The sequence below is a fragment of the Crocodylus porosus genome, unplaced genomic scaffold (genome assembly GCF_001723895.1).
Source record: "Crocodylus porosus isolate Cpor-Errol unplaced genomic scaffold, CroPor_comp1, whole genome shotgun sequence".
NCBI classification, from domain to species: domain Eukaryota; kingdom Metazoa; phylum Chordata; order Crocodylia; family Crocodylidae; genus Crocodylus; species Crocodylus porosus.
This window is the reverse complement of record NW_017728931.1, coordinates 33,291,011-33,316,314: the sequence shown is the minus strand read 5'-3', so window position 1 is coordinate 33,316,314 and position 25,304 is coordinate 33,291,011. Positions and strand designations below refer to the sequence as shown.

General features: G+C 41.0%; 1 protein-coding gene across 7 annotated transcripts in view; it reads right to left on the bottom strand.

Moving 5' to 3' along the window:
* MICAL3 (microtubule associated monooxygenase, calponin and LIM domain containing 3) overlaps positions 1-25,304 on the bottom strand; it is a 147,533-nt gene that overhangs the window by 107,145 nt on the left and 15,084 nt on the right. For 4 of the 7 annotated variants that reach the window (XM_019544527.1, XM_019544529.1, XM_019544530.1 and 1 more), the window contains exons 7-16: positions 21,731-21,988; positions 21,014-21,129; positions 19,213-19,339; positions 18,286-18,379; positions 17,005-17,152; positions 15,732-15,928; positions 14,082-14,194; positions 13,481-13,543; positions 12,324-12,497; positions 11,049-11,141 (exon numbers count right to left, since the gene is read on the bottom strand). In XM_019544527.1, coding sequence (XP_019400072.1) covers positions 11,049-11,141; positions 12,324-12,497; positions 13,481-13,543; positions 14,082-14,194; positions 15,732-15,928; positions 17,005-17,152; positions 18,286-18,379; positions 19,213-19,339; positions 21,014-21,129; positions 21,731-21,988 — 1,383 coding nt within the window. Of the gene's footprint in view, positions 1-670; positions 1,226-3,102; positions 3,160-5,296; positions 5,396-8,903; positions 9,056-11,048; positions 11,142-12,323; positions 12,498-13,480; positions 13,544-14,081; positions 14,195-15,731; positions 15,929-17,004; positions 17,153-18,285; positions 18,380-19,212; positions 19,340-21,013; positions 21,130-21,730; positions 21,989-25,304 lie in introns of those variants that run through there. The other 3 variants (XM_019544535.1, XM_019544532.1, XM_019544533.1) reach the window with 3 other exon arrangements.

Sequence of the window (25,304 nt, the reverse complement as noted above, 5' to 3'; positions counted from 1 at the left end):
TATGCTAGCACAATCTCTGTTGCTGAAATGTACATGAACTATGTTTGGGACCTTTAACTATAATACCCTTAAGCTAATACATTTGAAATCTGACCTCTCACCCAACTATCTATGGTTGCTTCCCTATCCATAGCCCACTAGCAGTTTGAGTCACCCCCAAACCAACAATACTTCTACTGATTCACAAATGTTCCCAAGGGCAACAGTCCAAAACTCTGATTCTTATAACCTTCACTCTGACACAACTTGGAAAAGCTAGCTACAACAGCAACCCCCCTGAAGCTGTCTGTATGTAGATTCAGGATTACACTACTGGATCATTTTCTGGTTTGGAAATTTAATTCACAACAGTAAATACAGGAAAAAACATTTAAAATAGCCAAGCTTCTTCGAAGTAGACATATTTGCCCCCAAAACTTCCCACATGCCAAAGACTGTTAAAGATCTGATGTATAATGCAGAGGAGAGGTAGAGGAAGCCAAGTGATTCCAAACTAGAGATGCCACTGTCCAAAGCAGCAGGTGCCAAAAGGTCAGAGGTGGCAGGTGGAAGAGGAGAGGAGGAAGAGCAAAAAGGGAAAAATGTTATTTCACCAGCAGTAGCAAAGAGAAACTGCATAAACCACCAGCGTTACTGCTAGAAGCAGCAATACTGGAAGAAAGACAACAAAACTGGCCTATGTAGTGCCTTGAAAGGGGGAGGGGAATGTGAACATGTCTACTCTGGAAATTAGTAACTGAAATTTCCCAGTAATTCTTTCCAACTAGTACAGGGTCATGCCAGGAGATTTTCTTTAGTCCAGGTGGTGATCAGCATGTGCCCTGAAGCTTAGGGGTGATTGTTCTTGTCATCTGTATCCTATATGGTGAAACAGCAAACACCAGGCAAAACCAGGTAAGAACCAAGAAGTATGCTGAAAACTGGCAAGACAGGAAGTGAAGTGAAAAACAAAAAAGTTCTTGTGACAGTCCACACTGTTCTTTTTTGCAGTGATTGTTATATTCTGGTGCACACTTCTATCACTCTGATCCCAGCAGCCACACTAACTGAATCCTACAGAACTGCAAAACAGACAGAAGATGGCCAGACAAGACAGAGCAATAGTCACCTGATGTCTGACTGTTGGCTTTGGCTCCTGCAGGACAGGCAGTTGACATGCCCTCTGCTCAAAGTTCAGTGCTTGCTCAGGCACTTGATCATCAGAAAAAACCCGCTGAGATCTCTGCTGGATAAGGAATGGAGGAGGAAATAAACGAAACAGGGGAAAATATAAAACCAAAAAGGAACAAAAGTAAAACTCAAAACAAGGCCAGTGCCAAATAAAAGGGCACAAAAGCTCACATGCAGAAGAGACGAGCAAGACGACCTCCTAGATGAACCTTCTCTTCTATCTTCCAACATTATTCCAACTAGAAGCTCTAGATTTGGCCACTCAAGGGTAAGGGAGAAACAGATGAATTAAGCATCTTCTCCACAGACCTCTGCAACCAAAAGCAAGCAAGCAGCTTCTATTTTGCCATTCCATCCAAATAAAGTCATCCCTACCCTAGCCAAAAAGCATGGCTAGAGTGGTCAAAAACAGCTCTGTCCTTGGCATCAAATCTCACCCCTGGTCTTTTGTCAAGAGATCTGCTTTATAGATTTCCAGACCAAGGAACAGTCATTTTTATTTCTCGGCCTTTGTTCATTAGGATACTCATCTGAGAGTAAGGCCATCAAGAAAATAAGTGTGGGGAGCATCTAACAGCACACAACAAAACCAGGCATAGTGTGGTTACATCACTATAGAAGCTTCCCAGTTCTGTCCCAGCATATCTATTATCCCATCCTTCTGACTTACCTTCATCCTCCAACACAACTCTGTCAACAAGCCTTAATCATGATATGCTGACCCCCTTTCTATTCTAGTCCAGGTATTGCTTGAGCAGATGTCATTCATCTGCTGTGTGGATACTTCAGTGACACAGAAAAGAATCTACTTAGGAATGGCACGTGGCCTATTGTTGGAATGATAGGGGCATTAATCCATAATATCATTCAGCTTTCAGTAAGTCTTATTGTTTCGGGGGTGAAAAGTAAATTGAATAGGATGTATCCTATACAGAGAAGGCTCATACTTTGTCTGTTGACGGAATGCTGAACTGTTGGCTATATGGTCTAACAGATACATGCATTACAACAACAGAACACAAGACTGTTCACAACTAATAACTGATATATTTCTTCTTATCCCATTGAGACTGTACATCACCACTCTTCTCTATTTTAAGCAGCTTAATCCCACCTGTCCCTCCTACCATGCCATTTTTGTTACAAGTAAAGTTAACAAGCTGTAGACCCTTGTGCGACTGCAAAGATGCCTGTTAAGTTTCTGATGACAGTCAGAAATCATCCTGCCCACCTTACAGGATCATGGGACTGCTATGTAGGATATTCTTTGCAAGGCACAGTAATTTTTCTTAGCTGGCTCCTAGTTATGGTTTGACCTATAAATGGTTTTCTTGAAGAGGCAATTCATTAGTTAATAGGGATCCAAATCGGCTAACTGCGTGAAGCGTGACCAAGCTCCTGTATGCTTCTGGACTCTTCAGGCTAAAAGCTGAGAATTTCATTACGAAGAACTCTTCAGTCTTTGAAACTAAACTAGTCCTTATCTTCTCCTTTGTAACCTGGCCTGTAGAAAGCAGGATGGAACGCCAGTTGTTGAATGAACTGGAAAGCAAGCTATGGAAATGATGCAACTGTGTGCTCATGAAACAAAAAACCCAAAAGCTTAAACTTTTTTTGTTCTGCTACAGCCACAGCCCACTTTAACAAAGAGGTGTAGAAGTGAAGAATGGAGAGAGCCAAAGTTCCAATCTATGGCAAAATAAAGCAGGTAGCAAACAAACACTTCATGAGTGCTTGTTAAGCAAGTAAGTATATAGACACTACACAAAATCATCATTCCTAACTAATTTGCAGCAGCTCCAGCATGTTAATAGCAGGACTGGGATGGACTGTGCTTCCCTCCACCCCTGTAAAGCTTCCTTGGAATATTGCACACATCCACTGCCACTTTTGCGCTACTTGCATCCATGCTGCTAGTTCATGCTCTTTTACCCTTTCCTGTCTGGGACTCTGCTCCCCATGGGGGTCAACGCCAGGTTCCCTGTGTGTCTGTAGACAACAAAGTGTGAGCTTAAGAACAACCATCATCCAGATTTCCACTTCAGACATGCCTGATTTGAGTCATCTTACAATGTAGTCAGAAAAGAGACCATCATGCTGAAAAATGACCAAGTTGATTAACTATAGTTTTTTAAAAAAAATAAACAACCACTTGGATCCTTTGGGGGGAGGGAAGTAGAAATCAGGTCTCAGAAGTCTAATAAGGCAATTAACTAGTATATACCAGTTGTCTAAATAAATGCCATTAGTATGAGGAAAGTGACAGAAACACTTAATACATTCTTGCAGTGTGATGTTAGATCAAAGGAGAAAAATGGGAAGTTTAAAAGAAGTGGCAATTAGTGCATTAGGAGCACAGAGACACAAGTTTGCAAAAATTGTACTAGTGTACAAAAGATCTATGACCAGGGACATAGATCAGTGAAAACAGCTACAATGTAGGGGCTAAACAACTTCAGGAAGAGAAGCTGTTTTGAGGAAAAATATGCCCCCATTAAAGGTGCTACCCCCAAATTAATTCTTTGTATCAGCTCTATTCAGTAACAATGGGAATAGCCTCTCTATTTGTCAAAGGAAAGAAGCTGAGTGTATTCCAATTTTATTGAAGTGAAGATATGCAAAAAGTTCCCTGGATAGTGTAAGGCAGAAGGTGGTAAATCCATAAACAAACAGATACAGATCCATAAACAAACCAGCAGCCATTGCTAACTTGAGCAAGCAACTGACATAAGGAGGACCTCATATTTGGAAGGAGTTAAAATGGAGAGAAGATAAAAAACTGAAGGGACCTTTGTTTTATTTATCAATGTATGGACTAAACACAAGACTAGAAAATAAAATTCCCTAATTAGAAACTGATTCCCCATGTGAACTAAACAAATTGGCACCTTCTTGCCACTGTTTCCTCATCTGTATGAAGGAGGCAATACTTCCCCATCTTGGGGATACTCGTGTCAACTGTCTGACTCAAGACTCATAGTAATCAGCTAAGATCCAGTTCAGGTTTAAATAGCTTCCTTTCCTTCACTTGATTCTGCTATGCCTAATTGCTGCAGCACAGAACACATCTTTACTCAACTTCAAGTATGCAAGTGGTTCAAGGGAAACCTATAGAAATGCCTCTACAGGAACGTAGTTGTATGGTTCCTATTATCACTAGGGAAGAGCAGTGGAGTTGAGCGTGTTACCTCATGATCTTCCACAAGGAAAGGGAGTTTATTGCTACATTAGGAAGTAGTGACAGCAGCAGTTAACAAAAAAAAAAACAAACAAACAACACAACACAGATCAACCACATGAGCTGACGAAAAACTAACCAGACTTTTGACTGTCATATGAGTTATAGGCCAACAAATCTGTGCGTCAGCAGACCTACATGCACATGACTAAGTTTTCTATAGTTTAAGAGTAACTGCTCTATCTGCACTGCAAATTCAAATTTAGACATATCAAACTTGAGCTGTTGCGGAGAATGGGAAGGACTAAGCGGCATATATGCCATTATGACAGTCCCAGAGCACTCAAAGAGAGTCTTTGAAAAAAGATTTCCAGACAACATCCCCTTAATACCCTGTTTAAAAAAAGAGAAGTGGAGATGGAGAGATGGGACTGAAACAGCAGAAAGGCTGCAGCTTGAAAATGCAGGAAGTTGAAGCTGAATGCTGAACTTCATTTCCCATCCCACACCTCCTAGACAAACCTCTCTTTTGCAGAAGTGTCCTGGGATGGTGAAATACCTAACTGTAATAAATTCTCCTCTTCACATAAACATACTGATCTTAAAGGAACTGTGTACATGCAGTTAGAAGAAAACACTTGTTGCTAACATTTTGCATCAAACTTCTCTGCCATCACAACACAAAACTAGAAATAGCTGTTGCCAACAAAAATGCCAATCAACTGAAATCCCAGGATTTTTTCCTGCGCCTAAAAGTATTATGGTTCAATTTCTGATACAATCTGTTCAGTGACTATTTGCATTTCTTATGAAGGAAAACTAAAAGGCTCCACCAAGTGGGTTAAGACAATGCCCCATTGATAGACTTGGTTTGGTTACTCATCTAGCCCCTTTTGCAAGCAGGAAAGGAAGAGGGGAGAGAAGGGCAGAGCATGCAGAGTGAATCACCTGCTGGCTGGAAAACGATGGAGAGGAAGGTGGGGTGGAGGAAGAATAGAGAGTGATCACTTTTTTAGGGCAGGTCCGAGAACGATCCGTATTCCTTGGCTTGGTTTAAAAGGGAAGGGAAAAAAAGAGAAAAAATAAGAAAAGTAAAGCCAAAGGGAACCTTAAAATTGGCTTTGGTTAGGCAGAGTAGGGGTAGACACTGACCACCAAAGAACAGAGTCACAGTTCAATTCACAGTAGACAATTTAACTTTTCTGCTGAAATTAAAGATTTGTAATTAATCAGTCTGACATACTTCTAAGGACAACTACTAAATGTAGCATTTCATATTAATAATCAATATTTCTGCTTTGCACCCTCATCACTAGTGAAACACACAAATAAAACTCTATATGGCACAGATAAAACTGTTCAGCGTACATCTGGCAAAATTACCTGTCACTGTATCACATGTGGATTAAAAACATCTATCCCATTGGTCTAATTACACTTGCCTAAAGTTCATCAGTAATATACCTCAAATCCTATCACCAACAACTTCTATTTCCTCAGTTTCAACTCCTTCCCCACACCTGAGACAAATTAAACAGATATCCAGGAACTTCCTGGGGCACTAGGAAAAGGTAAGTAAAAACAGCAACAATGTGCAGAAAATACGATATAGAAATAATCTGGCTAATCTGAGCATTATATGATGAGTCTTTTACCTTTTCTTTCCTAGTACACTCCATTTTGCATTTTTAGATGCTCTTCATTGGTCTCCCTTTTATTTTCAAGCCACAGTGCATTCTTTTTCTGCTATGTATAGCCTTTTTATGTACCCCTTCTCCCCCCCAGTGTTTGATCTCATTCTTGGTTTTTGCCTTTCTTTTACCTCATGTGCCAAGTACATCTGAAATAGATGCTTTACTAATAAAAGTACCTGTAGCATCTAACTAATGAGAATTTGAGATCTGAAAGGAAAAGTTACATATTTGTTTCCTGGTAGCAAAAGATAACAAACACCAAACAATGCAGAATGGAATGGGCATACACCCAGCCCTTCAGTAAAATACATTTCAGTGTATACAAAGACAAAAAGACTGTGGAAAAGAAGAAAAAGTAACCAAATGCAAACAGAAATTTGAGTACTAAAAACAACCAGATAGAACATATGGAAACTGAAGTTGGTATTCACTTGATATCTCAGCTCCTGATGAACCCTGGTCATCTCATCAGCTCAGTAATTGCATGTCTTCAGGATCTGAGTTCTTGTGGAATTATGGAAGCATGTTTTACAACTATCTCCTCCAGTTGACCATCCTAAAAGGAAAAATGTCAGGCCTCCAAATACATAGTAGACTTGCAGAGAAAGCAAGCAAACATGCAACCTCCACTATGTAAGCATACATTATACACCCGAGTGCAAACTCACTGGTGTATCACACACATACTTTGATGCTATTAATAGATCTATGAAGAGAACTGCTGAATGACCACAAGATGAGAGCCTGGAAACCCAGGACAAAATTAATTTTAATAGACTACAATAATTCACCATCATCAACACTGAGAGTAAGGACATCTTCCCGATAGACCAGGGTCCCCAAACAGTACAATCTCAACTTGTAAGATACAGGAATGCCAGGGGCAGATAGCAGGGGAGCCACAAGGGGCCCAATCTTTGTTGTGCAGTGCAGCCCTGGCCCCTTCCCTGCCATCTGCCCCGAAGCACTCATGTACCCGCCACAAGCAACAAGCCAGGCCTGGGCTCTGCAGATCTTGGTGCAGAAGCTTGCAGCCTCCCAGCAGCCTACCACAGCTGGCCATGGCTCAGGGCAAGCCCCTGACACCCACCATGGAGCCCAGGCTGCTTGAAGCAGGTGGCGGGAAGATTGCAAGCCACTGCACCGAGGTCTGTGGAGCCCTGTCTTGGCTTGTTGCTGGTGGCAGGTGCACGCATACTTCCAGGCAGACAAAAGAAATTGTGAGAGACTTTATCTTTGTTGTGGCAGTGCAGCCTCAGCTCCTTCTCCACCATTCACCCAAAGGCACACATGCCAAGCAAAATGCCTTTGTATCCCATGCCTTGGCATATGGTGCCAGGGGTTGCCAACCCCTGTGATAGACCATACTTCTTTCTATTGTTCCAGTTGTCACTGACATGAGTCCCTCTCCTCAGACAGCCAAACTGGCTTGGAAAGTTGTAGGACAAAAGCTACATAATGTATTTTACAGAATTAGGAGTTCACTTGATAAACCTCACCACAAAAAAAAAAAATCCAAATGAAACTACTATCCATGAGACACTGCACACATACTGCTTCATCTTATACATTACTAGCTGCTGTGAAATCAAAATAAGTTGCTGCAACTCCTACAGCAGGGTTATAGATATGTCATCATAGCCCTATGGCACACATCATCCAACCACATCTAGTCCAGATCATGCAGAAAATGCAGGACGGGCTAGGTATTGAAGCAGAGCAGGCAGGAAAGATTTTCATCTAATCGGGTACTTGAAGATTCACAGTTTAACAAGTCAGAACCCTGAAGCAGGAACAATTTTATGCCTTTTACAACTGCACTTCCCTCAACTACACTACTATCTCTGCTTCTAGACATAGATTTTTTTTCAACTGAAACACCTCAGGGATGAGTAAGAAGGGATCAGACCACATGTGAAGTTAGCCCTTTACACATATGAAGGGCTTTGGTGGCATACGGCCAAGTAACAAAAAGAAAAATTGCTTCAAAAACAGCCATTATTGGGACTCCTGTTCCCCATCTCACCCAGAATATTTCCTCTCCAGGAAAAAACTAATGAAAGACCATTTCACATCTCATTCTGATTGAAACTGCTGGCCAACTATAAGCTTTTCAGCCACAGGGCAGAACAGAGGTTGGCCTTGGCTGCTGTGGAGTATTACCAAGGCAGTCCACCCGACAGATACCAACCGATAACAGACCAGGACAGATGCAAGTGTTTTATCAACAGCAGACTTCCTCTTATGTGATTCTCTAGTTTTCTCTCCTACATCTCGCTTTGTGGCTGTTGGAGTTTTCCTCTGCCAAGCAGCTTCAAGATAGGGGACCAGATCTGACAATCACTGGGAAAAAGACTGCTTTCCTTTTCTGGAAAGCTCACCAGTTCATTCTGCCCACTGGCAATGGTACTTAATGATTCCCAGACCACCTGTTTTTCCTCAGCTATAAGGAAACCACTTTGCTTTCAGATTTGTTCCTTTGCTCTTCTGCTGGGCACTCACCACAGTAAAAGACATTTGCTAAGCCATGTAAGTCACACAGCTCACAAGATGCCTCCTGTGAGCTCTGGCAGCTGGAGAAGACGACTCTGCTTCTTCTATATCCAACAGTGGCTCATTTTAGTAATCACAGTCCTCCAAAGATCCTGTAGGTAGTGGCTGTATTCCATACAGCAGCTCCAGCAACAGGCTGGAGCCCTAGCCTCATCATTTGATGCCTAGCCTCATCATCATTCTGTGGTCCAGGAAATATCAATTCAGTTAGGAGTTCCCAGTAGCCAGAAAACTTCTTCAGTAGCGTAACAAGTTGTCTCTTCAGAACTTCCTGCAGCAAAAATTTCTGTCAAGGGGGTCCTCATCATAAGAAGCCAACTAGGTTGGCTCCTAGTCTCAGTTTGATCTTCCAAGTCAACACAGAGGCAATGCTCCTGTTAAAACAATCCTAGGGCTTTTGTCTTTCTGCAAGTGGAAACTGAGAAGATTTGTTCCCCCAGGCCAGCCATTTCCTCATTTCCTAGAGAATGGATGACAGCACAAATGACAGCACATATGACTCTTTAAGATTTTGCTTCATGAAACACAATGTATATTCTCCTTCTCCATCTCAACTGCCAGCATAGAAAGCCCAACACAAAACCTAGACCCAAGAAGCTCTCCTTCTCTCAACTATAAAACAGTGATTTTCAACCAGTGTCTTGAGATCCTTTAAAGGGTGCGGCAGGGTGCTGTGAAGCATTAGTACTGTTAAAATGTGCAAACAACTATACATGATTCACAGAATAAACCCAGAGATTTCAAATAGGAATCCACAGTGTCAAAAACACTGTGACCTGTTGTGGTCTTCCTAAGTTCTTCGCAAGAGAAGAATTGCTTTCTTATTTTTCCATAGTCAAGAAACAAATGAAAGCTAAAAGCCAACATTTTCCAAGGGATGCCTCAAGTCTAGTTAAGAACTTATGCATGAAGAAAGCTATTCAGGAAAAGGCCAGTAAAGGTCAAGCATAAAATTCAGGGGCTGCGTGTATACAAGGTTCTGGTTGTTACTCTAGAAATAAAAGGTTAAGTGATCAAAATTGGTATAGCAAAAAAAAACTGTTACAGTGCTGTCTACATAGGGTTCCATTGGCCCCAATTTAATTGAACCACTGGTGACAATGGGATTTCTTTCTAAATTGTCTAGGAGACAAAAAGTGAGCAAGCAGAATCAGGAAACCTATACATGCAAATTTAAAAGTGAAGCTGTTGATGAAGCTTCCGTGAGGCATAATTCCTCTCATTTGGTTCCCTTTTCTTAGAGAGAAACCTTAAGAACACCTGATATTGATGATAGTAAATAACTTCAAGGTAAGACATGGCTTGAGCCAAGGTATTTTTTGTTGTTGCTGTTTTAAAGAGTTCACTGTTAATCCGCAGATTTGGAGGAAACGAACCAAACTGGTTTCTTCTCTTCCCGTCTCAAAAAGGTGTTCTTACCAGATTGTGATAAGAAACTGATAGAGATGCTAGATGTAAGTGTCTACATCTTTGTATATCCTCATGGAGGTGATGAGGCCAGTTGTACTGGAAATTAGGAGGGCCAGAAGTCACCATGCTGTAGTAACCCTACCTGTCTGTAAAGAGGGTAGATTAAGAGCCTAACATTTTAGGCTGCAGAGCTGAAAGAATGCCAACTGTAAGAACAGGAAGCACAGACTATAAGTGAGAAAATGCAAAATTTGACCCCTAATAGTCTTTCTTCTGAGGCTCCCCATTCTGGTCTACCATATGATAGAAAATGCAAAGGTCCTTTAATTTTCAGTAAGACAGCGCTTGGCTCTGGAGATGGGGAAAAGGCAGGGAAAGAATGCTTAGAAATTCTCAGTTTAAAGAGATTTAGATTTCTGTCAAATCTGGAAGTAGTCTCACTAGGAATTTTGCCAAACAGGAAAAAGACAAACCCCAGTGATTAAGAAAGCCCCTGAAGCAGCAGAGCAGAGAAAACATATGACAGGAACAGCGAGCCTGGATATTCAGCAAAAAAATCATGGAGGGAACATTTTTACTTTCTACCACATACACCAGTACGAATGATTCATTCAGCTCCAACTGCTGGGAGAGTTTCTTGAGTAATTTCTACTTTTCTAAATGGAAACTCAAGATATGTTCCAGGCACTCCTCATATTTCGTATGGATAGCATTCTACTCTGGAGGTCTATACTCAGCATCCTTTGAAGGCAAAATTCCTGCAAAAATATCCACTAACAGCCTGAGGGAATAAGCTGGAACGGGTGCTAGGGGGATGAGGAAGGAAGGAGAGGAATTTTGACTGCTAGCCTTCTTGAAACACTAAACCCTGTGGTCGCTCCTAGAGAGAGATCTCAACCTCATTCAGTATTAGTCAAATCAATCCAAACAAAGGCCTTTGCAAAATGATGTAGAAAAATGTTGAATTAAAAGGCAGAAAGCAGTAAGTACTGAAAACTGGTACAAGGCGTGGAAATCGTATCAGATTCATCTGGTTTGTTTACCTGTTTCCACTGAGGCATAGGAGCAAGGCGGCCTTGCTCTCGCTGTCTGTAGGATAGCTGGTTGAGAACACGTTCTTGGTAAGGCAGGACAGGCTGTCGCATGCAGGTCATAAGGAAGGTGAGATGGATCATGGAGGAAGAAAAAATAGCAGAAGAAACAAAGAAAGCCACAAAGGATTGGGAGACAAAATGAGACGCACACAGTTGGGCGGAAAAAAATGGAGTAGGGAAGAATTAGTTATCAAGTAAAATACAAAATATATGAAAAACAAACAAATGAAATATAAACAAAAATGGGGAATTTTAAGATTCCTTCAGCACTTTCCTTGTTCCGTGTGAACAGTACACAGTGCTTAGGAAACATGTAGGGGAATAAATTAAAATGGACCAGAAGACCCCTTCCAGACCTAGATTCCTGTATGCAACTGTAGAACAGTTCCCATTAGTCACAGCTGAGACTGCAGCATAACACAGACATACCCTTGCTAGCTTTAAGTACTGGTAGTGGTCTAACTATGGCAGCAGAGCTCAGTGCTGTTGTAGCTACACTGCTAGGAGTATCCACTCTAGGTAGATTAAAGATAGCTTGTGTACACTGAAACTACAGAGAAATCACAGCAGTAACTATACTGTACACAAAGCCCAAATGGTGGGTGGCCTTAGCATCCAGACAAAAGGCACCACAAGGAATAATACAGGAGATCTACCCTAGGCAAAAATCCCAGGTGCCTAAATACTATTAAGAATCTAACTCTTGTTCACAAGAGCAGATGTTTATAAACCATCCATAAATATATTCATGTTGGAAAATAGAAGAAGGTTCTTAAGTATAAGAGCAGTAAGGCTCTGGAAGAGTTTTTCAATTAGAATAGTGGGAGTTAAAAAATCTAAGCCATGTGTACCATAGAGATCAATGAGTTGCAAAACAGGTTGTAACACTGTGCTTGTGGTAGCAGGAAGCTAAATTCAAAACAAAAAGGTATACGCTTTTTGCCACTATACTCCTAATAATTAAGTACTATATTCTTTAAATCCCCAAATCCCTTGGATTCCTATTCCCTGAAGTAGCATTTACCTTCACTTAACAAGAGCATACACTGAGGGAGAAATGCAAAATCTCACCACTGAGTCTATAACAGTGCATCTTTTTGCTACTCTCATTCCTATGACATTTCTCTACATCCTCCTGAAAACAAAGGGTTTCTACCATACCAGTACAGGTGAAAAAACTTGTTGGCTGAATTTTAGGTCTATAAGCATCAAACCATCTTCTACCTGTCTCCGTAGGCCTGTGGACTGCACAGGTGCATTCTCCTCAAATTTGGCCAGCAGCTGGGTTGCCATGGACTTCACTTTGTTCTGATTCCCAATGGAGGCATCAATTCTTCTCTCTGTCAGGGCACTCACAAGCGTGGGTCTTTCCTCTCGGTAGCTTCGTGGGACTTCCTCCTAACAAACCAGTAAAAACTAAAGTAAATGGAAGCTTTAAATTGCTTTTTTCATTTAAAAGGAGACTTCTGCAGTTCAACACCACAGCAGCCAAATCCATTAACCCACATTTCCAGATTCATGCTTTTCTTGTCCACTCATCTACTCATCCTCCTCCTCCATTTACTTTCAACCTTGTTTAATACTACTGATGTTATTTTCTCTTGAAATATCCATAGTTCAGAAGACTCACAAATCCGTTGGCATGACACACAGATGTCAAACTCATTTGCCAAGCGAGGATCTATTCCACAGGGCTTTTCACAGGCCAACAGCACTGGCAAATTCTGGTAGCCGTAGGGGTTAATGCCACTGCTACTTGTCCTACTACCAAATTTCTGGCCCCGAGGAACAGATCCAGAGGTGGGTCTCTCACAGACCATGAGTAACCTCATGGGGCATATAACCTGCCTCCATGAGCCAGATGATTGACACCCCTGTCATAAAGCAATGAGCCATTCTTAAGCACTGAATTAGAACACAAAGTGGAAGCCTTCATCTCAGAAGTATCTATCTAGACATGTATACTCTAAGTATGGGTATATGCACATGTGTATTATACACACTCTCCCACTCCCTATATGAGCTATGTACACTAAAATTGCAGTCGCTCCCAAGAAAATTCAAGCTCTAGTTTCAATTTGAACAGAATTGCTGACACTATTGTACCTCTGTAGCCTAAAACCATGCCATTCCTCACTGCCCTAACCAAGTCACGAAACTGTAAGAAAACAAAAGCAGGATTTGTTAAGAACATTACATTTATATTGCCTTATTTTTGTTTCTCAGAAGCCAGAATTGTATTTGGTACAAACATGACAACTGTAAGCTCCTACTAGGATCAACTTCAATTCAGGAGATATCATATTAGATAAGGCTAGGTTTCCTGTTTCCACTCTATCGCGTACTTTTTCCTTGAGTATTTTGTCTGCTTTTCTACTTACATCTTCTGACTGGCTGGTCTTTCTCCTCTTTCCTGCACCATCCAGTTCTTTCTCCTTTTTGTCCTACAAAAGAAAAAAAAACCATCCAGATACTTGTACAACTTTTTCTCTCTGGCCCACAACAAGTCTTGTCAGTGCATTACACAAACATTTATATTAGAACAGGTCAATTCCCTATGCTTATTTTCCACCTGTAAACAAAAAGGGGTTCCCTGCACTTACTAGTCTTCACTTAAGGAACCAAACCTTATCATTTGAAACTGTCCTTCATGGAAATTCAGTTAGTTGGGAGAAGAACCAACAGGTGATGCTCTGGACTCAAGCTACCAGCCTCAGACCAACTCTCTTCCTAGGATGCTCACACTTTCTTTTCACACTCTCTCCAACCCAAAATTCCCAAGTCATGCTGAGATAGTTTCAATCAAGCATTTCATGAACTGACAATACACATTCCATGTTTAGTGCTACAGTTACAGGGAAACCAGTGACCTGTTGGATTATAGGGTGGGTGTACACACATACACATGCACTTTTCAAGCACACATTTGCAGCCTGGCAAGCACTAGTTATTTCAGGGTTACAGAGAGTAAGATATGGCTACCTTTGGCATGCGTTTCCGAGAGATGCTCTGGCCCAGTTTGCTAAGAAAAGAGATTGGAGACTTTGTGCTGGCAATTAGCGCAGCTTTCTCTTCTGCATTCAGGTCCAGATTATCTATAAAAAAACCCCAGGTGATATTACTAAACACAGAGGGAAACTGCATACAATTAGCAATAGCCACAAAATAGCCAAGGGATTCACTCACTCGAACTCTATGCCTTTAAGTCTCTTAGAACTTCAAAACGAACCACTTCATGAACATTTGACAAAAGCACTCAGGATTGTCCGAGTATACTTTGATTACTTCCATATTTGTAGACCAGCATAATCAATGTTAGTAAAAAGAGTCACGAGCAGAGTCACGCTGTATTTTACATTAATAAAAAGTGTGTATTTAAATAACACCAAACATTCTTCAATATAGTGGTATATTTTAAATAAGGGTATGTCTGCAAAGCTGTCCAACTTCAAAATGGCTGTGGAGTACACCCCATGCAAGCCATAACAGTGTGAGCCAGGTGACCACCCTGACCCCTGCACCATTTGGCACAAGTGGACAGGCCCTGCCCCCCAATGCACGCAGGCAGCCCCCACCATTGCTCATGTGGAGAGCCTCCTTCACTGCTCCACCACACTGGCAGTTCCCCAGACACCATACATGCCATCACCACTACACCAGGCACCTGAGCAACCACTCCAATGTGTGCCTCCTCTTCTCCAACTCACCAGCTGCAGGCTCCCTCACTGTACTGCACTGCCAGCTCTCACACGCAGTGCCACCACCTGGGACAGGCACAGAAAACAGAAGCCAGAGGGAAGGCCTAGATCCCCCAGCTGCTTTTGCAGCCAGAGCAATAGGGAGCAGTGGCCAGGTAGGAACTCAGAGGCTTCAAATTAACCCCTTGAGGGCTGCATGAGGCCTGTCAGTTGGACAGCCTTGTACTGAGGGTTGATTCTGCTTTAGGTACTCAGAATCCAGGAAAAAAACTTCAACCATTATTTTTAGAATTTAATAGTGTGGTTAAGACTTGGGTTACGTGACTCCATGTTTTAATTCTAGTTCATAAAAATAAGATCCCTCGGACTCTCTTTCCATTAAACAGAAGTTGAATTGTTTGGATTTTGTGTACACCAGCAATTCAATGCTGTCACACTTTCCAAAATTAACAACAGTACTACATGCCGACTGGCAAGCAGGATCATGCCAGCAATGAGGCATCAGCACTCACTAGCAACAAGGAAGGAGTGAAGTTGTTTATTAGTGCTAAATCAAAGTTTAGCACTGATGAAAGAAGCTGAATTAACACTTAAAGGCTGGGTAGCCTTTCCGTCTCTGTTCCCTCTCTGTTTATTCAGGTAACAACACATGCCACCAGAAACAACAAGGTTGCCAACTTCTCACACAGCAGTCTGCTGTCCACTTTCAGGAAGGAGGACAAAATGAACTGACATCTTAAATCCTTGTTCTGGCTCCTCATACTGCCAGGAGGGCACTTGTTAGCACTAACAGAATGGTGATTTTTTAAAATATGAACCCAATAAGCAACCATCATGAGCTCTTTCTAGGTGGAACACAAAGTAAGTTGAAGCAGACAACATGTATACAGCAGCCATAACCAAAATCTAAATGATTTACTCCGAAGTGCCTCACCACTGGAAGGGATGGTATCCTTGAACATTTCATAGAACTGTGTGAGGTACATCACCATGGACAGTTTATCTGGATCCCCAACAGATGCCATTTCCTTTCCAGTCATGATAGGAGAAATTCCAAACTCCTTTTCAGCTATGTCAAATGCCAGCTGGTTATTCTTCTCCACATTGTGCTCATCCAGAGAATTAAAGTCTCTGCAAGGGGCAGGGAAAAAGACGACATGTATCAAGGTGCGTATGGTTTGTTTTGATAGGAAAAGCAGTGCTCTCCAGCTTTCACTATGAAACTGTCAAGTACCCTTTTTTTCAACTGTCCTGTCATCATGCTTTTTTTTTTTTTTTTTTTTTTTTTTTATTACAGCGCTGTTAACAGACAGCCTGCTAACTGGGTGTGCTAACCTCAGTACAGAGCATCTGATGGAGTAAGCTTCAGCCCACAAAAGCTTGTGCTACAAATATATTTATCTACTTTTGTTAGTTTATAAGGTGCAAAACTACCCTCCCTTCTGCCTAACTTTAGTACACCAACAGAAATGTAACTACTAAGAGACAAGACAGAACAACTGCTTAGTTTGTTTTACACAATTCTCCACTAACATATCTTCACTATTTGACATTAGAGAATTTCTCTTTGATAATATCTCAGTAGGAACCTGAAGTCATTTTAGACCTTCATCATAATACCAGAGTTTTTGCTGGCACTTCCACCTTCCAAAGTTTTTCCTTTTGCAAATTATAGGATTTGGGCACATTTTTATTCTTGCAGCTTAACTGGGTAGTATCTACATAAAAGGGTACTGCACAAATCGTAGCAGTGTTAGATTCCCTACTGCATGTCAATTCAGATTAGAGAAGACCTTTTCTAGAACTGAAAAGCTACTTCAAATGGCTTAGCTAATAAGGAAACTATGTAAAAAAAAAGGTTACAGCAATAAGTCAACTGTGAATTAAATTGACTAAATTCACTTAGGCTGGTAAAGAGCTGTTGGGTGATAATGTATTTCAGTCACTAACAATTTGGAATGATTTAATCAAATGTTCTAAAAGAGCAAGTGAAACTTTGCCCAATATTCAAACCATTACAGCCCTTTTCCCTTGCAAGTGAATCATTCTACATTAGATTTTATTAAGTCTAATTTGAATTATTTCAGTTTATTTTTCCCACATACCACAATGTCATTGTTTTTTAACACTATCCTCCAAAATATTTGCAAATCTGCCCCTATATTGGTTGTAATTTCCCTGTTCTAGTAAAACAGTCAATCACTTACATCAAGTCAGGACGGTATCTATGGATAATGGCACATAATGCTAGACCGCTCTTCCATGATATTGTGAGATCTGTTACATTCACACCGGAGTACCCATCAGTCTGTCTCTGGCACCAATTTAGCAATTTACTAGAGCGAGCTACTGACTCTGAAAGAAACATTATGATTTTAAAAGGTTGCGATTTATATTGCATCTTTCACCAAGTACATTACATGACATATATATTATAGGACTCTCAAACCCTGAGAAAGGATTTCTAGATGGGAACAGCAGCATCCCTGTACCAGAGACAACTTACAAGAGATTATTTTATTTAGGGCAAGAAGTGATGAATGCCCTATCCTGTTTAGTGCAGGGAAAGGGCTTTATTCTGATGATAAGTAATTACTCAAGGTACAATTTGGCCAGTTCAACCTGGCTCTTCTGAAAAATCTCAGAAAATTTAAGATGGCTTCAAGATCTTGTTTTAAGTTTCATCCAAAAGACTTGTAGCAGCCTAGTGTTCCCTGAAACCTGGATATCACATTTCAAATAGTGGAATTTCTAACTGCTTTCTGCAGCACTTCCATTTATCTTGAATACCTCCAGTCAATGTACTGACCTGTTCTTGTCATGTCTTGCCTACCTAAAAGATCTAACAAGATTACAGATCCAAGTGGCACTGGTGCAAGCCAAAGAACAAATATGCAGACTCTAAGTAATTGTATAACCATGGCAGAAAGGTACACTAATAAAACAGAAGACTTGAGTAAAGCCCTATGCCAAATATTGCTCAGTTAGTCAAAAAGACTACAGCCCTAGAAAGATTCAACAAACCCCTCTAGTGGTTAGACTAGACAACTATTTAAAATTCTTAGTGCAGGGCACCCAATTCCTAAAAGAGTGCGAGTCCAGTATCTAGTCAGCAAAAAGATGACATTTCATAACAGAGAAAGCTTGAGCATCTACAGAAATAAATTTTTTCTGCCATCATTTCTATATGCATTATAGAGTGGGGGGCTTTGCTACCAAATCAAAAGCAGGCTGGATTTTCACAATCAAAGCAAGTTCTTCAAGACGGTAATCAGAAACCTCTCTTTAAAATTATTAAAGAATAGCAAGGAGAATTATTTTAGATTTAATTATAGTTGAAAATGTAACCGTTTGGAAAGCCAGTCTTTTGAAAAAATGGGGCACTTTTCAAGTGGAGGAGGACAATTCTACAGCCCCACAGCTGTACATGTTCTGCACTGTCCCACTTCTGAGGCGTACAAAGGAGAGAAAGAATGAACTGGACCTACCATTCCGAGATAGCTTTGGTGTCCTGGAGTTCACAAAATTCTCTATCTCCAAGTGAATGTCTTTCAAATCTCCCTTATTGTATAAGTGCCGCACCTATAAGTGTGTGAAGATTATGAATGCCCAACATATCAAGCAGCAAGAGAAGTCTATGTAAATAAGAGCTATACTCCTTGAAGACTAAATTCTCCTTCTTTATCAAAGTTCAAACAGCAGAGAATTCTATCAAGAGCTGTAGGACTACAGGTGGGGAAGCAGAACAAGGCTTTTAAAAGCATCTGATCTGACAGGCATCCAATAGGCTCCCCACACCCACACTGGGATGGTTTCCCATATGGCAAGGCAGGAAACATGGTGGGTGTGGGGGGAGTCCAACAACTCCTTGTGCCCCAGCACTTTTAAGCTTTGTTATGCAGCATGGCAAGACAAGGCTTAATATGCCACATGTTCAAATCAAAGTGCCAGAGAAACCAGCCACAAAGGTATATCACATTAAATGTAGAACAAGTTTGTTGAAGGTTTGCCATTTTATGGCACCATCAATTAGTTGACCATGTAGCATGCTACAAGTTATTGCACAATTAACACAATAATCATCCAATAAATATAATGTCTGTCTAAGGCCCATAAAGAACAGATATTTAACAATGCTGTCCTTTCAGTCTTCACCTCACTATGGACACCAATTTGCAGCTACAGAATGCTAATTGTTTTTATAAATACTGCAACATTATCACTCACCTAGTTTAAACTCAAAACCCATGAAAGTTCAGGACCACAAATGACAAGTTTTCAATGTTTTTGAGAGATGTCTACAATATTTAAGTGCAGGTATCTGCAACACTCCCAGTGCCCAAAATATTCAGATAAACAAATGGCTACAAGATGACACAGATCATATGATGTTAAAGGTATATCAGCTCAGTTACCTGGTGTGGCCGCAGGAAGTTGACATTGACATTGGGATAGCGGGTGGCAGGATCGATGCTGTATTGGCTGAAGTTTTTAGTCACGTTCTCAGGGGTGGTCTGAGGCAGCAGCCTATAAATGCTTTCTCTAAGGAAAAATAATAATTTCTGATCAATAAACAGGAAAAGGAAATATCTCCCTTGGTCACCTTCAAAGGTAAGACTCTCTTGAAGTCAGGACAGTTAAAACACTCAAAATGATAAACCCACCCCTTCAGGTACTAAGCAGATCAGAACCAGAGATGTGTGACAGAAAATTTTCCAGTGCTTTTTTTCCATAGGAAATTTTCCATTTCTAAAAATTCATCGTTTCATAAAATTAATCAGTAACGATACATGGATGCCAACACAATATTACACAAGCTTGGCAAAATTGTAATTAACGTTTTTCAAGTGATTATCCCAAGGAAGTGAGAGAGAGAGAGTACGTATATGTTTTACTGACTTGTAAACAGGAGGGTAAATACACTCACATAATAATCCAAACCAAAAAATAAAAATAAAAAAATCAAGCTATGAATTCAACTAATTGGCTGTGCAGATCAAATCAAAACCCAAATGAATGCACTGCTAAGCTTGTTTCCATTTCTCAAAATCTCTTGCTTCTGGAGAATCAGTCAGAAGCACAATTAGAGAAGAAGATGCAAGTGATTGTACAGATAGTGACAGTGAAACTGGAGGTGCTGCAATGACCTCAGTAGAAAAGAGTTAAACTCTGTTGAAGTACATGAGTAGACAACCACGGCGTATCATGCACAGTTCTTTGGGTGTGTTACAATTAGGGTGTCAACAGTTTTCAGTGCCCTTGTTTTTCTTTGTAAAATATAAACAAACAATGTAAGGGAAGTATACGCTCTTGTGTATTGTCTTTACATTTTTACAAGTTTTCCAATAAAAATAATTTCTTTCCACATAAAGCTTTGAATTTGAATATAATATTTAAATTGCATGACGTGTGCCTTATTTATTTTTTTTTTCCTAATCAAATATTTCAGTTCAAATACTTGTGGCTATTGGGACATAAAATTATCATGGGGGTACTTTTTAGTTTTGTTTACTAAATACAAGTCATACAAACATGCTAAATCAGATTACACTCTATTTAAGGCATTGGAAAATTTTTAAATTCAAAATTTTCCAGAAAACACACATCTCTGATCAGAACTAGTATTTATGGATCTAATTAACTAGAACACCAGAGCCAGGAGAAAAAAATAAAAGTATATTTTCAGTGTCAACAGTCTTGTATCACAAATGCATGGAATGCCCTTGTCCAGACCTCTGTTTTCAGCTCTGACCACCCTTATCCCTTACTCAAAGGCATAGCAAAAATATAGTCCAGAGACAGAGAGCAAATTATTATAAAGAATGAAAATAATTGCATATAAATTGGATTTCTTAAAAATAAATAAGTAAAAAAATAAATAGTGATGGATGACAAACAAATGGTACAGACAAGTTAAAAAAAACCAACAACTAATAATCATGTTCTCCTATTGCAGGGGAACAGACGCGGCCCATGGACTGAATTCAGTCCGCAGAGCTTTATCATCTAGCCCACAGTGCTACCTGCAGCGCACATGGGCAGTCCAGGGTGCACACTGCATATGGCGCCCACATTGGTTCAGCCCTATGGGCTGGATCCAACATGTGGGGCCAATCTGTTAGCATGATCTGGTCTGCAGACCAACTTCATGGCCAAAATCATTTGATATAGAACAGTTCAAAAACTGTATTTTTGCCCACAATTATTCCCCATTACCTCTCTGCAAGAACCTCCAGGGGGCTGGCTCCCAGAGACCAACTTCGTACCATCCAAGCGGAGTCCATGGCAGCCAAAAAACCTCTGGCTATTCCAGTTCCCATTGGCCAGAATGGCTAACATAACAGGTTGCAAAAGAGATGCAACAAGAAAAGGATTACTTTTTGAGTAAAGAAAATAAAACAGTACCAAGAATACATTCAGTGGGCAGTCTTCAGGCATAGCATAGTTCACAAATAAACTTAAGACTTTGGTTATCTCTGGATTAATGGAAGCTTCCCCCAAAGCTAGCATTCCATTGTTCTCTCTGAGCTTCCCCCAAAGCTAGCATTCCATTGTTCCCTAGAATGATTCATAGCTTAGAGGTGCTTACAAGCACTTCTTCAAAACCACAATTTCAGATAACTACAGAATGGTGATTATAAACTGTTTTAGTACAGACTCCTTAGAGGTCCCAGCCACAATGAAAAGCAGGTGGAACAAATGGTGATGCATCAGGTCTCTCTACACACTCAGCTTACTACACAAGATCACTTCCTATTTGCAATACTCCCAGCATTTCTTCCCTCCCACTTTATTACATAAAACAGTAACTGTCCCCCTCAAAGAATTCCTGAAACACAAAAGAAAGTTGTATTCATTTCAGTGGTTTGACAGCTAGCAATTGGTAGTGCTTGTGCTTCCATTCATGGTTCACATGCTAAGCTTAACACTCACCTCCAACAGACTGTCTCCAACCAATGCCACTAGCAGCTGGTGGCCATTCTGCTCTCGCACCAAAGCTGCATTCTCTGATGCATACATACATGTGAAGTCAAACATGGCCACATCTGGCTGTCCATAGTGATTGATGGCAAAATCCAAAGATGGCAGTTGCTGATTGGTAGAAAAGTCAGCAGCTTCCCTGGCATAATTAAGCAAAGCCTCCTGGTCCACATTTTCCCGTGAGAGTAACAGCTCTGTGTCTGCATAGTCCTACCCAAACAAGAGAAAAACTGGAATAAAATAGCTTTGTGAGGAGGGAGACTTAAGTGTGACACATGCAGACCACCTACAATTGCCAAGTCCAATGGTTTAGATTCTTTCTCCAAATTCCTTCATATTTCCTAGTGTCTAGGCTTCCAAGAAAAAAAAACAAACAATGGCTGCCTATACAAGTACTTGGGGAGGGGAGTAGGAGGAAGGGGAGCATTTTAATTAGCAAACATCCTGGAGAACTGCTCTAAAACACCTCAGCATCATGTGTATTAAGCACCCCCATGTTTCAAAATGGGCAAGGGGCACTGTAACTAAAGCTTATTTGATGAAGTGCACCTCCCCGCCCCCCAAAGCCATTTGGAAACGTGGGGGGCGCTTAATACACGTGACAATGAGGCGTCACTGAAGCATTCTAATTGGAACATGGAACAGACTCAATTAATCAAGTATAACTGTCCCTTTATAATCATGAGTTCCTTCAAAAACAACTACCATATTTACTTGATGAGAAGATGAGGTTCCCCCCCCCCCCATTTAGGTGAGGGGATTTTCCCCCCCATGTTAACAACTGAGCACAAGGCAGTGGGGATGGGGGGGCTGTCTAATTACTGGGGAGGTCATCTTACATTCACAGTCATCTTGTATTCAGGTAAATATAGTAATGACATTTGTTAAAATTATTTTCCCACTTCGCATATTTAAAAACTATTTTTGTTCCATCTTTCTAGGGTGTGAATTTCAGAGTGTAATTGTAAAAACTTGTCAGAATCAAAAAAGCTTAAATGAGGACTACATAAAAGCATCTGACTGAAATCCTGAGAACTCTGTTGGAAAGAAGTAGACAAACAAACAAATTAATCATAAAATGAAGGGTGAGAGAGGGAACTTACTGCATGTCAGCTATTCTGTGGTAACTGCTTCATGCAACTATGTCTATTCCAAGGTAAGTGGGAGCTAACCTGGGGCAGATTACCACCATTTTATTTAGTCCAAAAATTTTTCTTAAATAGACTGTTTGTTAAGTCCTTCACTCCGGTGCTTTCACAGTTAGCACAAGATAAGCTGCCCTGGTTCAGCTTCCATTTACCACAGGATAGGATTGGTCATACAAAACAGACAGTGCAGAACAGCTGACTTATGGTAAATTCCTCTTCTTCCAATTCAGAATAAATTTGTTTGTCTGTCAATAAGCAGCAAATATGAGTTTTAGCATTATTTAAAACAAGTTTATTGTATAATAGCTATGCACAACAAAGTAATTTATTTCTTATGTTCATTTGGACTAAGCTTTCAGATGTTATCTAGGATTTCCTCCAATATATTTCAAATGACATTCCTCAAAGTCAGACTGACATGTGAGATACTGCAGAACAAACCCACTAGGTGAAGTTAAATTCTTGATTAATATGAGACATTAAGTATGAAGAATTAATGGAAGAATGGAAGCAGGAAATAGAGAGTACATTGCTTTGCAAAACCTCCTGTCATCCAGGCTCATCCTAAGGAAAACTAAGCTTCAAGTTTATAAAATCATAAATTAGACCACGTATAATCTACAGCAGTCAAACCCAGGTTCTCTCAAGCAAATAAGATACCACTAGCTCATTTTGAAAGGGAGAGTTTACAGAAAATCTTTGATGTACAGTATAATTTGGATGAGGGGGTGAAGAGCTCACTGGCCAAGGTCACAGATGACACCAAGTTATGGGGACGCGTGGTCACGCTTGAAGGTAGGCTACAGATACAAGTGGATCTAGACAGGCTATCAAGTTGGGCAAGTCAGAACCAGATGAAATTCAATGTAAAAACATGTAAAGTGCTCCACCTGAATCAATGCATCTCCAACAAGACCAAGGAGGCGATTCATCTGCTTAATTCAACACTGGTGAGCCCTTCCAGTGGGAGTACTGCATCCAGTTCTGGGCACCACACTTTAACAAGGACATGGTAAAACTTGAGAGAGTCCAAAGAGGGGCCACCCATATGATTAGAGGCTTGCACAGCAAGCCATACGAGGAAAAGCTGAGGGACCTGGGACTTCAGCCTGAAAAAGAGAAGGCTGAAAGAAGGCTTGGCAGCAGCTTAGCGCTACGTGAGGGGAGTACATGAGGGGCTCGGTGAACAAGTGTTCACCAGGAAGCCCTTGGGGAAAACCAGGAGTAATGGCCACAAACTCCTGGAAGACTGTTTCAGGCTCAACATTAGGAAAAAACTTCTTCACAATTAGGGTGTCCAGACTGTGGAATAAGCTCCCTCCAGAGGGTGTAAATCACCTACCCTGGAAATCCACAAGAGGAGACTGGACAGTAACAGGTAGGGTCAGGTGACCCCAGCAAGGTGATTTTTCCTGCCTGGTGCAGGGGGTTGGACTCAACGATCTTCCAAGGTCTCTTCCAGCCTTGCAATCTATGATCCCAAAACACAAGAACAGTGCTTAAAAAGCAACAGAGTTGCATCAATTGTACAGAGACCCAACCTTGACAGGAAGTCAGAGTACAATGGCTACAGTGGCTGAGACACGCTGAAAGAATGGAAGCAATCCAGGTACCCAAGCAAGTGCACCTCGGAGTGCCAGAGGAGAGAAGGCCTCATGAACAATCAAGACAAAGAAGGCTACATGATGTAGTGTCAGACCTACAGCAATTAAACATGAATGACTGGAGGATGAAGGCGCACAACAGATGGGAAGGGATTCAGATAGTGGAGGCAACCAAGGGCCCCTTGGGCATATAGTATTAAATAATAGTAATGCTATTAGTAATAACAACAACAATTATAATTACTGTTGTTGTCATTTTATTTTAAATATGAGGAGGCAGGTTATATACAATCATGGAAGTAGGGTCGGAAGGGACCTTGTAGATCTTCAAGCCCGACCCCCTGCCTGGGCAGGAGAAAACGACTGGACTCAAATGAGTCTAGCCAGGTAGTCATCAAGCCTCTTCTTAAAGATCCCCGGGGTAGGAGCCAGCACCACTTCCCTAGGAAGTTGGTTCCAGCTCCTAGCCACCCTAAATGGGAAGTAGTTCTTGCGGATGTCTAATCTAAACTGACTCTCTAATAATTTGTATCCATTGTTCCTTGTCATGCCAGGGGGTGCTAGGGGAAACAGCGTCTCCCCTAAACCCTTCTGGTCCCCCCTAGTGAGTTTATAGACAGTCACCAGGTCCCCCCTCAGCCTTCTCTTGTGAAGGCTGAACAGGTTCAGGTCCCACAGTCTCTTATTGTAGGGTCTGCCCTGTAGTCCCTGGATCATTCATGTGGCCCTCCTCTGGACCCTTTCAATGTTGTCCACATCCCTCCTGAAATGGGG